General features: G+C 42.0%; 1 protein-coding gene across 1 annotated transcript in view; it reads left to right on the top strand.

The window, feature by feature from the left end:
• The window catches only part of PIEZO1 (piezo type mechanosensitive ion channel component 1 (Er blood group)), a 129125-nt gene that overhangs the window by 100293 nt on the left and 14290 nt on the right, over positions 1–14542 (top strand). Inside the window, exons 15-39 of the mRNA XM_073659170.1 lie at positions 451–599; positions 796–972; positions 1753–1841; positions 2814–2974; positions 3093–3269; positions 3914–4039; positions 4522–4722; positions 4810–5014; positions 5097–5201; positions 6041–6194; positions 6568–6811; positions 7043–7139; positions 7514–7682; positions 7833–7922; positions 8414–8490; positions 8642–8719; positions 9348–9448; positions 9534–9663; positions 10708–10785; positions 11612–11784; positions 12364–12500; positions 12580–12786; positions 12882–13140; positions 13230–13418; positions 13522–13690. Coding sequence (XP_073515271.1) covers positions 451–599; positions 796–972; positions 1753–1841; positions 2814–2974; positions 3093–3269; positions 3914–4039; positions 4522–4722; positions 4810–5014; positions 5097–5201; positions 6041–6194; positions 6568–6811; positions 7043–7139; positions 7514–7682; positions 7833–7922; positions 8414–8490; positions 8642–8719; positions 9348–9448; positions 9534–9663; positions 10708–10785; positions 11612–11784; positions 12364–12500; positions 12580–12786; positions 12882–13140; positions 13230–13418; positions 13522–13690 — 3742 coding nt within the window. The remainder of the gene's footprint in view (positions 1–450; positions 600–795; positions 973–1752; positions 1842–2813; positions 2975–3092; positions 3270–3913; positions 4040–4521; positions 4723–4809; positions 5015–5096; positions 5202–6040; positions 6195–6567; positions 6812–7042; positions 7140–7513; positions 7683–7832; positions 7923–8413; positions 8491–8641; positions 8720–9347; positions 9449–9533; positions 9664–10707; positions 10786–11611; positions 11785–12363; positions 12501–12579; positions 12787–12881; positions 13141–13229; positions 13419–13521; positions 13691–14542) is intronic.

The raw sequence follows: 14542 nt of genomic DNA, 5'->3' as shown, positions 1-14542 counted from the left end.
TAGGTGCAAAATTAATATTAGCAAATCTCTCCAATTAGAAATGCAGTATAGTTCTTCTGATTCGCTAGGTCACTTACCCGATGTGCAGGCATTGCAGTAGCTTAGGTATCCATTTTTATGACCCTCATACAGCGACAGTTAGTCAGTTAGCTGTTTGATATCCATGGTTACAACCATTAACAGCTAACTGACTGACTAAATGTCACTGTATGAGTGTTGTAACCATGGATACCTAAGCTACCGCAATGCCCTGCACATGGGGTAAGAGACATAGCGAATCAGAAGAACTATACTACATTTCCAATTGGAGATATTTGACAATAATAATAATAATATTACACATACTACATATTGGGATAAGATTTTGGAGATGGGAGTACCCCTTTTTTTAAGCTCTTATTTTGTCCAAATGAATAATCACCTGTCATCTCCTTGTCTTCCTGCTCGTAGGTGTATTACATACTATGGAGGAAGCTGCTGAACTTTTTCTGGTGGCTCGTCGTGGCTTACACCATGCTGGTCCTCATCACCATCTACACTTACCAGTTTGAAGATTTCCCCTTGTATTGGAGGAACCTGACCTCTCTCACAGATGAGCAGTATGTGTTTTTTTTTCTTTTTCTTGCTAGATGAAGACTTGACAGCCATACTTTATTGTCTTTGTATGGTATTAGAAGGAGCTCTATTTAAGCGACTAGGATCTAGTTGCAATACCACATCCAGCCAATGAACAGGAGTGGCGCCATTTTTATTTTTTTTGCTTTCTCACTTGACTTTCCTGTTTTTTCTATGCAGGTTGAGTGCCATGGGGCTGGAGCAGTTCAGCGTGTCTGAGCTCTTCACCAGTATCCTTATTCCTGGCTTCTTCCTTCTGGCCTGTATTCTTCAGCTCCACTACTTCCACAGGCGGTTCATGCAAATCACAGATCTTGCTCGAGCTTCGTCTCTAGTGAACTCCTCTTATAAGAACAGGTGAGGACTGAGTTTTTATTTGAAAAAAAAAAAGTCAGCTTTTTATTTCTTTTTTTTTTTTTTTTGCCGGTCCAAGGAAAAAAATCGCGGCATGACCAACTTTCATATGATATTCTGGTCGTACTCGACCATGCAAGTCAATAAGTCTGTGGAAACCATCAAACTGCACTCTGATAACATCTGAGTCTGGCCCGATTTCTGCGCACTGACACAATGGAGAAAATGGAGACATTTTTATAATCTCCCCATATTAGATCATGTCTATTTAAATGTTCTAACTTCATAAACCACATTTGTTTCCTCATTCTCAGTTTCACACTTTCTTTGTCCCTGTGGCTCGGGTCTTTGCTAAATATTTAAGATAAAATGCTATGATATATTTTTGATAGACATATTTCTGAGTCATCTCATTATCATGGATCCTGTGATAGTAGAAACCATGACAGAGGTTTAAACGGCCAAAAGCAGGAGATGGTATCAATACGGTTACCAAAAAGTGTATGTCGATCACTATATTAGCAAAAATACAGAAATGCCACTTACCGTCGTGATTTTCCCTTTGGACTTCTTTTTATTGGACTCTTCAGCTATTGTGAAACTACTACTGTCAGGAAGCGCCATTCGTAAGAGCCACTACAATGCCAGACAATGCCCATTGGCACAGGTGGCACTGGGGGGGGGGGGAACATATGTTTTTTTTTGGTTTTTTTCTAAGCCTAGAGAATCATGTTGTATCTAATCAATGAGTTTAATTTATCAATTTTTATAAATCTTTGATAGTGAGGCAAAGATTGAAGAGGATGGTGCAGCCTCTGCCAGTGAAGGCGAAGAGGAGGAGGAGTGTCCAGAAGATGGTGCTATACCTGAAGGTGAAAAAATCAATATAAGAATTGTACCACCCCATCCCAGTCCATATATTTTCAGGGGGTTAGGGACAAAATGCAATGCACATATTTATGGTACTTTATCTTAAGGCCCACAAACACATAAGAATAACTTTGGCCAAACCTGCCAATCTAGACTGATTCTGCCGACAGTCTAATGCGTATGGGAGCCACTGACCGTTTTCTAAGAGATAAGCTGCCACTAGAGATGTCTGCCAGCGGCTCTCTCCTAGAGAACACAGGAAAGCTTGATGAAGAGGGCGCTCGGTCCCAGGCAGTAGATATTGTCGTCATGTTTTCTTATTGCGATTTTACCTGTCTATAGAGCTGAAACATGGCATGGATAGCATCATCCATCCGACCGATATTAAGTTGGAGGGGTTCTGCCTGCCTTACAGTGATGTGACTGAATGTGTTATGTTCGTCTCTTCGCTACGACATCGAAAATCAATATCAGATTGGTGGGGGACCAACACCCAGCACAACAACCCCTACTGATCAGCTGTCTCCGATGTACAGAGCCCAAAAAAGCCTAGCTCTGTACATGTTTAATGCTGCTGTTATACATTTTAAAAAGGTATTCCCATCTCCAAAATCCTTTCCCAATATATAGTAGGTGTTATAATAATATTAGCAAATACCTCCAATTAGAAAGGTAGTCTAGTTCTTCTGATTCACTATGTTGCTTATCCTATGTGCAGGGCATTGCAGTAGCTTGGTTTTCCATGGTTATTACCACTAACGGCTAACTAACTGTCACTATGAGTGGTTGTATACATGGATACCTAAGCTACTACAATGCCCTGCACATGGGGTAAGTGACATAGCAAATCAGAAGAACTATACTAGATTTTTAATTGGATGTATTTGCTAATATTTATTATATCCTACTACATATTGGGGTAGGATCTTTGAGATGGGAGTACCCTTTTAACGATCCCCCTCCTTATTTGTTAGTGACCCTCAGCAAGTGGGATTTGGTCGCTCTGCGGCTGACGGTGCTTTTCTACAAGTTTTCGGCACTTCTGCACCAGTTGCAAGTTTTCCTGTGGCGGCTACTTGAGCTCCATGTGATGAAGCTGGTGGCCCTGTACAGCGTTTGGGTTGCCCTGCAGGAGGTGAGCAGAACTTAATAATAAAGAATTTTACATCTTTTTTTTCTTTAAATCACTGGTGCTAATATGTCCGTACTATCAACAGAAGAAGTAAAGTTCTTCTGTCACTTGTTTTCATCAGGTAACTGTAATGAATTTCCTCTTTGTGATCCTGTGGGCATTCGCTGTTCCGTTTTCTCGCTTCCACCACATGGCTTCTTGCCTTTGTACCATCTGGACGTCCATAATCATTGTCTGTAAAATGCTGTATCAGCTCACCATAGTGAATCCCGAGGACTACTCTGTGAACTGCACACGGGTGAGTACAAGGTGGTGTAGTCTGCTTTTATCTAAAGTGAATGACTGCAGCACAGTGGCCCAAAATTCAGCTCAATTGATCAACCAGGTCCGTCTCTGATTTGAGGTTTAACTCCTGATTCCTATGGCCATTTGCGATATTGAAAGGTATGCTGTACTGTGCTGGCTCAAAAATGGAGGTGACATGGTACTCACCATGGCATTGGAGCCCCTTCAATCATAGAAAACACAGGAGAGCTCGACCGAAAGGGTGCTCAGTTCCAGGCGGTACATATTGTCGTTTCTTATTGCGATTTTACTTGTCTATAGAGATGAAACATGGCATGGATAGCATCATCCATCGGACCACTATTAAGTTGCCATCAAGATTAGGAGGAAAGACCCCAAATCTATATATTGTATACATCTATTCTGCACTCCAGAAGTGAAGATTATGTAAAAGTTCACTTAATTCTGTTTAATATTTCCATCTTGGAAGTGCCAAGAATTTGGTGGAATCTAATTTCAGAAAAATGAAAGAGCAAAGTGAAATTTCTTCACTTCTATTGTGTTGATTTTCCATGTGAAAAAATGTTTTTGACCTAAATGGTGGTCAGGACACATCCAAGCTCATTGATTCAGCTATTTTTTTTTCTTATCTTTTAGCCACTTTCTAATGGCACCAATCTCCTGGACGAAGAGATCCAAGACTCCGTATTATACCGTGGACCGGTTGATCCTGCTAATTGGTTTGGGATTCGCAAAGGTCATCCTAATTTAGGATACATCCAGGTAGCCATCCCTAATAAAACTTACAATAGAACTTTTTTTTTCTCTTTAGAATTCTCTTCAAATTACAAGTCTACCTAAATATATATTGTACTGTGACCCAAAATCATCACCTATCCATTATCACATATTAACCAGGAGAGACTAGGTAGAGACGTGCCCCATTCTGGTGATCGGTGGAGATCTTAGTGGTGAGACACACACCGGTCTAAAAATTATAACCTAATAAGTGTATAGGGGATAATTTTTGTACACTGGAATAATCACAAAATACAGTTCTCTCTCCAGGATCCTCATCTATTACACACAGTGGGGAGCATCTCCTGAGAACCATCCTAACATGTCTGGTACATGGGGTTATTCCAGTGTACAAAAATGATCCCCTATACACTGATTCGGTTATAATTTTTAGACCGGTGTGGTTCTCACCACTACTTCTGTATAACTTTAACTATATATATTTTTTTATATTCTGGCATCCACAGAATCATTTGCAGGTCCTTGTTTTGCTGACATTTGAGGCTATCGTTTACCGCCATCAAACTTTTTATCGTAAGCGATACCAGCTGGAGGTACCGCGCAACCAGACCGTGTTCCCGGACGTGTGGCGAGAACATCTTGATCAGAGTCTACTCAACTGCATCAAATATTTTATTAACTATTTCTTCTATAAGTTTGGCCTGGAGGTAAGGCTGGGCCTTCTTGCAGCTCAGTCTCATGACTATTTTTTTTTTTTCTGTACTTATCTGATATATTTTTCTTTGCAATCTCAGATCTGCTTCCTCTTAACCGTGAATGTAATCGGTCAGCGTATGAACTTCATGGTTATCTTCCACGGTTGCTGGCTGATTGTAATCTTGACCCGACGACAGAGAGCGAAGATAGCAAAAGTGTGGCCAAAGTACTGCTTGTTTCTTATCTTCTTCCTCCTCTGGCAGTACCTGCTGTGTCTGGGTATGCCGCCTGTGCTCTGCATAGGTAAGTACGGTTCTGCCACACAGCATCATAAATCATCATATGGATGTCATTAACGTGGGCCTTTTTATATATTCACTGACAGAATATCCCTGGAGATGGGACAAATTTGTTCCCGTGAACTCTGCTTTGATAAAATGGATGTATCTTCCCGACTTCTACACTCCTCCTAATGCTACCAACCTTATCAGTAAGTTATGTCACTGAAAGTGTAAGAAAAGATGACTGTTTATTATCCCTTACCAATGTCCACATCCCAACTGGCTCCAGAAGTGTCACTAAAGTGTAGATATACGAGGACATTGATGGTTGGATTCAGGTTCTTTCACGTTCTGCGTTGGACCTTGCAGAAATGGCACTGATGTCTTAGGCGGTAGCGTAGAAGTAAAGTTGTCTATCCAAAAGATTTGCCATTAATGTAAAATTTATGGAAGTCTCCCCAATTTTCAGAGCAGAATTGTGCCCTGATCCCACATGTCAAATTTTGTTAAGGGCACTTGAGTGGTGGACATGTATGGAAATTCCCCCAAAAAATAGCGCTCGTGGCACCATCGGATTAGGGTATCGGAGACCCCTTTTCTATTAGACAACCATTTTTATCCAATTATACTGCTTATTTCCCTTTCCTCGCATGTTACTTTTAGGTCTCATACACAATTGTGTATGAAATAACCTAAATAAATAACCTGTAAAACACAAACGTGAACAAAATGTTCCAGATCTGTTTTGCCCTTGCGGCCTCCACTTTGTGCATCAATATCCACTTCATCGTTTGGATACAGAACATGTCCAGCCTATATGTATTTAGGAAACCGGCAGGACACCACCTTCCCGCTTTTGTGACCAGAGAATCCGTACACTTCAAAGTGAGCTTTGACTATTCAGTGTACAAGCCAATAAAACAGGAGGAGGCCATAGTTCCTTGAAGTTCTGCCAACTTCTGTTGTTCCTTTCATCCTTCAGGTTGTCTTCTCCAACTTTTTTTTTTTTTTTTTTTAAATTGTTGACCCAGTTATTCTTTTATCGCAGGTGACTTTCTCCTGCTGCTGTGTGTGTCCCAACAGTGGAAAGTATTTGTTAACGAAAAGAAGGAGGAGTGGTACACCGTGGCCGGGGAGAACACCGAGCAGATAGAATTTCCCGGGGACAGACCCAACTTGGTCCCAAACTACATCAACTGTCGGTGAGATCCTTAACCCGTCATCCAGTAAAGCAATGCTCTGAGCAAAGGGTGCACTCTGTGTTTTCCAAGTGGGATCCGCGCGTGACACCAATGCAAAAAAAAATCCATAAAGGGGGTCATGCACCCGTCTCCCCCTAGGAACCACAGTGTATCTGATTTGTCCAGAATATTCCTTTTTAAGAATTTTCACTGAAGGCATTTTTGAAGGATCATGTGCCCAATGTAGGGTATGAGCAATTCCTGGCCCGACTTAATGGCATCAAGCATATAAAATGCTATTTCTTTGGGTCGGAGATAATTTATTAAAGGACACGTTGTTGAATAAAGTCTGTAATGCCATCGGTCAAGTGAACCCTATCTCCTCTTATTACAGGTCCTATCTGGACATGCTGAAGGTGGTGGTTTTCCGTTACCTGTTCTGGTTCGTCTTGGCAATTGTCTTCATCACCGGAGCCACTCGGATCAGCGTTTTTGGCCTCGGTTACCTGATGTCCTGCTTTTACCTCCTCCTCTTCGGCATGGCGCTCCTCCAGAAGCCTGTGAAAGCCAGACTGGTGCTATGGGACTGTCTGATCATCTACAACATCACCGTCATCCTGTCCAAGAATCTGTTGTCGGTAAGAATTACCCTTTTACCCAGAAACTTATAGGTGTGTGGCTTTGTTTTAATAAAGTTGTTAAAAAGTCAGCAAATGCTCTAAAATTATCAAATAAAGGTGTAAGTTTTTTACCCAAATTTTTGTATTGTTGAAGAACTGCAAAGCTGATGGTAAAAATGGATGGAAATTGGATCTGCCCCACTGCGGTTTTTTCTTAATCTCTTATCTCATCTACCTCTTCTCTTCCAGCTCTTGTCTTGTGTCTTCGTCCAGCAAATGCAGAACAACTTTTGCTGGGTAATACAGCTGTTCAGCCTGGTGTGTACCGTCAAGGGCTACTACAATCGTGAGTACCGCCAAGACAAAAGCCTATTAAGCCTGGACCAGCTTAGAATTAATCACACGTCTAATCTGATTGCAAGGTCAAATTATTAGCTTCAATTCACAAATATTACTGAACTTGGTGCCAGAGACATTTCTGAATGTCAACTATAGAACAAAAATATAACTTGGGAAACGTCACTTCCATATCTACATTAATTGGAGTCTGAGATGAGCTTTTTGTTATTCCTTCGAGCTTTGGGATTGTAATTGTGATCCTGTAGATGAATTCAGGGTGGTCAGAGGTAGAGACCAAATCAGAAGGAACATTCCCCGGCCATTTATTTGTCATTATAATGTATGATTTGCCATTTACTACCCCCCCATTTCTGTCTCCAGCCAGGGAAATCAACAAAGGTCATGATTGCCCACTGCCCGTGGAAGAAGCCGGGATCATCTGGGACAGCATTTGCTTTTTCTTTCTTCTCCTGCAGAGAAGAGTCTTCCTCAGCTCCTACTTCTTGCACGTGGTCTCTGACCTCCGCGCTTCCTCCCTGCAGGCCTCCAGGTCTGATTTTCCTTCCCTGCATACTATAGAAATACGCATGCCGCTATATACAACCAGATTGAAATCGATTTCCTTTATAAAAATATTGCAGAAAGATTCTATTTTACATCTTTTTTAATATAAAAAATTTTTTTTCATTTTTTTTTGCAGAGGATTTGAGCTTTTTATGGCCAGTATAAGGAAAAACATGGATTTCCGCCAAGACACAGAGAGACGATCGCTTGGTCAGCTCAAGAAACAGTAAGTGGCCACAGTATCCGGCACAGATATACTGACAATGCAAAGGACAAAAGACGTCCTCATTTATCTTCTACATTTAGCTTTGGGGTAGGAGGGGAGAACTGTGTAATTGTCTTTGTTGCCCACAGCGTCCAATCACACTAGACGAATAAAGGTTGCCCTGCGATTAATCCCTATGGGCAAAGGAAAAAAATCTATATTTTTTTTTCTTTTTTGATCCAAGGAGTCACTGGATTTTAATGCATTTCTATAACCACGTGTCCCGCTCTCACATTTCCCATCCGTGGATTACATGATCGTTCAGCGCGGCAGATTCTTAGTGACTACACCTCATCATTGGCTGCCATTTAAAAACTTTTTTTTTTAAGCCCCTCCGTGTTTTCATTATACAAAGGGGCTTAAAAAAAAAAAAAAAAAAAAAATTTAGTTCATTGTGGATTCCTTTCTTATTTGGACCAGCATGTCTAATGGACATCAATTATTATCCGCAGAATGGAAAGAATTCGAGCCAAACAGGAGCGTTATCATCAAGGAAGGAAGAAAAGTGAAACAGAGCAGGACAATGCAGGTATGAACAGTGAGGAAGCATTGGATCGACCGCTGAATACATTTTTTAAATGTTACGCTCCTGCTTGGAGGGAAACTGCGTGTTTTTATGTCTTGATCTCCTGTTGACGTGACCAAACTGACTGATTAAAGTTTCTTTGGTTCATTTCCAGGTGGAGAAGAAGGTGGTAAAAAGGCCTCTTCCAAAAAGAAGATTCACTGGAGCCGCCCCTGGTTAGATCATGCTTCAGGTAGTTATAGGGACAAAACAAGGTGATGCACCAAGAAACTTCATTTCCTACTAAGAGATGTGAATAATATGAATATAGATAATAAATGGCTTGTAAAAGGTAACTATGAAAAAAAACGGCAAAACTGAATACTACTGGTTTCACCCTACACAATGATAAATCTGTTTGAGATTAAATCATAGTCTCCATTGCCAGCACGCGATTCCACATATCTCATCTCTTAATTTATTGTCCCCTTTAAGGCCAAGTACTGCAAAACTAGACGTCAGATTTTATAAACCGTACTATTAAAACATTTTAGGCTGATGTGGGAAAAGTACTGAAAAGTAAGAATTCTTCCATAAGTCAAATTGTTAATAATAATTTTATTTTTGTCAATAAACAAAACGGAAATCGAAATAACATCGATATTTAGTGTGGTCGCCCTTTCCATTTTATCATCAGTTCCTCTAGGTACACTTACACTTGACTATAATCCTATAAAATCCCTAACTTTGTGCATCAGTAACTAATTATACCAAACAGGCGATAATGATCATCATTTTCATATGTAGGTTTAAACACCGTCATTAACTGAAAGAGAAATGGCTGTGTAGGAGGCTTAAAATTTTCTTTGTGTCCCTGACAGTTCTGCACTCGGGAGATTATTACTTGTTTGAGTCGGACAGTGAGGAAGATGAGGAGTCTGCACTGGAGGATCAGAGACCACCCAAGCAGAGTGCTTTCCAGGTAAGACCAGGTTGTATATTTATGAATGTTTCTTGTCTGGTGGGCTCTCTGACCCGTATACTTCTCCATCACTTGTATATTGTAGTTGGCATATCAGGCCTGGGTCACCAGCGCCAAGACAGCACTGAAAGAAAGAAGAAGGCACCACAGGCAAAGGATGGAAACTGAGAAGATGAGACAAGTGGTGAAGAAAGGAGCATCAGTAGAGGAGAAATGTACCAATTAGATTTTATATTTGCCTTATTTACCTGCCTAAAATAGAAGGCACTTAGTCCTGGGTCCCGAAATAAGGGGCTTGTGATTAAAGGAATTATCCTGGTGTCTCAATCCTTAGGAAAGGTGTCTATATTAGATCATTGGGAGCTTGAATGGAGCAGAGGTCGGGCATGTGCACCTGTACTCCATTCATTCTCAGTGGGACTTCTGGAGTTTGGAGATAGCCCGACGTTGCGGCAATCCCATTAAGAATAGAGATAGTGGATCGTTTCTCGGGACTCCGGTCCGGCATCCAGGGCAGCCAGACTAGAGGCCTGCGACTCTTACCTTCCGGCATTTGATTTTTCAGGGCTGGTGCAACTTCATCTGTGTAACGTGATGCACAGATGACGTCGCCCCAGCCGTGGCTAATGAAAAGTTGTGTCAGGGACGCTGGAACGTCTATCTGCCACGTCCTACTGACCTGGACGCCGGACTGAAGTCCCACAAATGGATCTGCTCTCTCTGAATGGGTGGAGGTGCACATGCTCGACCTCTGCTCAGATTGGGGCTCTTCAGGGTGGCATTGTTTAGATTGGTGGTCGGACACCCAGTGGGAAGTCTGATTTTTGACCCAAGGAACAGATAAAATTCACTAATGCAAGATTGTGGGTCAGTGGAAACCCTCGGAAAGCACGCTGATGTCCTCCTGGTGCTGACCGGTCTTTTTACTCATAAGGGGAAGCCCGAGAAACCTCCATCAGGTTTGTTTTTTTCTTATATGAGAGATACTGATGGTAAAAATATACACACTGATTAAAATCTGATCCAGGACACTGATAGAAATCGAGAAAAAAAAAATGGAGACCAGAATGAGGCCAATGTCTGGTGCATTTGATCATTGGAGTTTGCTGCCCATAATGTGGCCTTTAACTGTGTCTCCCTATTTACTGTTTTCGTTGTGAAGAGTTTTAATAGTGCGACATTTTACAATTTTCTATGAAATCTGTCTCATTTATGGCAAATTGAGGTCTCATTAGTAATTTTACTATTTCGGTTTTCAGCAGGAGAATCTGCAAATGAGAACCAGGAGGAACCGCCAAGTGAAACGGAAGAGGATGAGGTTCTAGATGAGGAGCAGGGTGAGCAGGACGTTACATGGGGCGTTGACGCCTCTGGTATCACGTAACTCTCATAGGATTTTAGGACTCCTTTTCTCGCCGATTCCTAATCTTTCCTCCACTAGCAAATCTGCTCGGTATCAGAAATGGAGCAATTTGCAGGATTTCTGCGTCAGTCTTCCCTTTCCAATTGATTGCTGCAATTTTATGCCAAAATTTTATGCTGTACAATCAGTCTGTATTCCAAAGAGGTCGACTGTAGCAGGTATTTAGAAACAAGTAATTTTCAAATCCACATGTCCTTATTTCATACAAGTTTCAATACGTATCCCACCAAAGAACAAGAGGTAAAGATTCTACTTAGACTTTGCCAAAAATAACAATTTTTACCCTAAGGAATTTACCACGTCCGATTCGGTCATAAATATCTTGCCCACCACGATGTCAGCGCCTTCTCTACATTGTATGATCAGAGGCCACGAATAACACGTGACCACGACTGCTTAATACCATCTTGAGCCCGTTGCTGTTTTCTTTGTCTCTGCACCAAGTTCTTAATTTTTAAGACCTGTTCTGCCACCGCGTCTTTGGAGAGAGATAGAAGAAATGAAGTCACCGTGTGAGAAGCTTCCATTAATACGTTTTATTGAAATATTACCTGGATTAAACCTGAATTAAGGCCGGATTATAAGGGGGGGCGGTTGGTGGATTAGTTCTCCCCAAATTCTTATTACAGGAAATGACGGCTTTGTGTCGGTTTTACGACTCTTCTAGAAGGTCGTGCTGATTTATGAGGCTTTGCTGCCTTATTTCGTGTTCTCTTCTGATTTTGTTCCGTCTCCTCCAGGTGGAAGGAACGTGGTACAACGTATTCTGGACATACTGAAGTTCCTCTGGGTCCTCTTTCTCGCCATGTTGGATGGTCTCATAGACTGGCTGGGTACTCTTACCAAGCAGTATGTGGACATGTCCACTGTATTGTGGGTAGAGAGATACATTTTAACCCAAAAGTTGTCCAAGGTAACCATTTATTCTGTAGCATTGTAGAATTGTAATCGTTCTGTCGCCACATCCCTTTACTAAATTGCCATAAAAGCAGTGGCTTGAGAATTTATTTGGCTCAACGCATCCGCTTTGATCAGCTTAGAGGGTAAGAATGCATCAAAAATGAAGCAACTTTGCAAAACATTTTGAATGCGAAATCTCTTATGTAGATGTCTCCATGGTAACAGACTACAATAAACCTTGTGTAGTCGTAGTCCTTTTCTGTCCACTATTTTTTATTTTTTTCTAATTTAGAAAATGGTTGAGATCATGTACAAATCCATTAAAGATTAAATGAACTTTCATAGGAGGATGTTCAAATGCTGAGACCCCCAGTGATTGCAGGTACGAAGGGGCGGTAATTGACTGTCCTCTGAGACTGAAGACTTTTAGTCTGAAGTCATCTTCCGCAGAGACCATCACAGCTGAAGGCACCTTTGTTTCAGCAATTAGTGGGGGTCTCAGTAACTGGACTCCCATCTATCAAAACTAGTGCAATTACTATTTAGTCCATGGAGTGACGATCAGTTCATGTTGCCTTCTATTACTTTGCAGGGTGATGATGTCACTCGAAAGGATCTCTCCTCCCTTCATGAGACGGAGAAGGACAAGAAAGGACCTGGCGCATCCTCTCTGCCCGCTGTGACTACTTTTGATAAGGGCGTGGACTCGCAAACCAGCATGGCTTCAAGGTAAGCGTAGAGGTACAGACATTGGGTAGAAATGGACGACATAGGCCCTGTGCTCATAGTGACTTCTTCTTCTTCTTAGTGGCTGTGATGAAGAGGAGGCTCTCAGCAGTTTGGCCGACTGTACAGATATCATCACTCCACTCAGTACCGGCTACAACACCCGCACTAACAGTATGGAGCAGATATCTGCTGCCATCGGCTGGGAGGAGAGTCCATCAGATAAAGGCTCCCTAGAAATCCCGCCAACAAAACGCTCCCGCACCGCCAGCGAACTGCTGCTCTGCAGGTAAGCACCGCTACATAACGCAGCCATTCCTGTGACATCCGCAGTGGTGGTCTTCTAATCTGATGTTCTCAATATCGCATGTCTCCATACGACAGGCCGCTCACATTCCCTGAACTCTCCGACTCGCAGCGTTTCTTCAGGTCACAGAGTCGACTTTTAAGGTTTTTGTTTGCCCTCTATCACTTGGTGGCGGCTCACTCTGAATTACTCTGCTACTTTATCATCGTCCTAAACAACATGGTGAGCGCCTCTCTCATCTCGCTCTTCCTCCCTATCCTGGTCTTCTTGTGGGCCATGTTGGCCATACACCGGCCAAGCAAGCGATTTTGGATGACTGCTATAATTTATACGGAGGTACGTCGGCCATCAGTTTGGTGTTAACATATCACTGGCGAATATCCCATCCAATACCTATAACCTTTGCCGTGTTCTTCATCCTGCAGGTTATGGTGGTAATTAAATACCTCGGTCAGTTTGGTTTCTTCCCATGGAATAGTGATACCGTTCTCTTTCGCTATGATGGGAAACCATTTTTCCCTCCTCGAATCCTCGGCCTGGAGAAGAGCGACTCCTACATCAAATATGATCTGATCCAACTTCTGACACTTTTCTTCCATCGATCGCTGCTCATGGTAAGGAGGTTGTCACAAGTGTTTGATAAATGCCACAAATGTTACTCCTCACTATATCCATACAGGTTTACCATCCGTATTTCATTCTTTTTTTTTTCCCCAGAGCTATGGATTATGGGATCGGAAGGATTTGGAATCCGTAGAGAAACCTCAGAAGGAAAAAGAAAGTGAGACAGAAATCCAGATATCTGAAGAGCCGGATCCCAAGGGAAGCACCAGCTCTTTGCGTCGGCGGAAAAGAAGAGAGTCGCAGACAAGCGAGTTGGACAAAGGTGTGACTCTCTTCGTGCCAATGAGATTAGGGTCTTATGCTAGTTACAGTGGGTGGGCTGAATGCGTTGGTTCATATGGGTTTGTGAAGGACCAGTTTGTATATATTTTATGTTCTGATGCCGAGACCCTTCAGACCACAACGCTTTCTATGGCTGTTTCTGCTCCCATGGTCAGACACGTAGAGATATACAGTACAGACCAAAAGTTTGGACACACCTTCTCATTTAAAGATTTTTCTGTATTTTCATGACTATGAAAATTGTACATTCACACTGAAGGCATCAAAACTATGAATTAACACATGTGGAATTATATACTTAACAAAAAAGTGTGAAACAACTGAAAATATGTCTTATATTCTAGGTTCTTCAAAGTAGCCACCTTTTGCTTTGATGACTGCTTTGCACACTCTTTGCATTCTCTTGATGAGCTTCAAGAGGTAGTCACCGGAAATGGTTTTCACTTCACAGGTGTGCCCTGTCAGGTTTAATAAGTGGGATTTCTTGCCTTATAAATGGGGTTGGGACCATCAGTTGTGTTGTGCAGAAGTCTGGTGGATACACAGCTGATAGTCCTACTGAATAGACTGTTAGAATTTGTATTATGGCAAGAAAAAAAGCAGCTAAGTAAAGAAAAACGAGTGGCCATCATTACTTTAAGAAATGAAGGTCAGTCAGTCCGAAAAATTGGGCAAACGTTGAATGTGTCCCCAAGTGCAGTTGCAAAAACCATCAAGCGCTACAAAGAAACTGGCTCACATGAGGACCGCCCCAGGAAAGGAAGACCAAGAGTCACCTCTGCTTCTGAGGATAAGTTTATCCGAGTCACCAGCCTCAGAAATCGCAGGTTAA

The sequence above is a fragment of the Phyllobates terribilis genome, unplaced genomic scaffold, assembly GCF_046119375.1.
Source record: "Phyllobates terribilis strain yellow unplaced genomic scaffold, ASM4611937v1 Scaffold_13__5_contigs__length_258822181, whole genome shotgun sequence".
Classification (NCBI taxonomy): domain Eukaryota; kingdom Metazoa; phylum Chordata; class Amphibia; order Anura; family Dendrobatidae; genus Phyllobates; species Phyllobates terribilis.
Note: the sequence above shows the minus strand (reverse complement) of the source record. Positions and strands in the feature narration are given on the sequence as shown.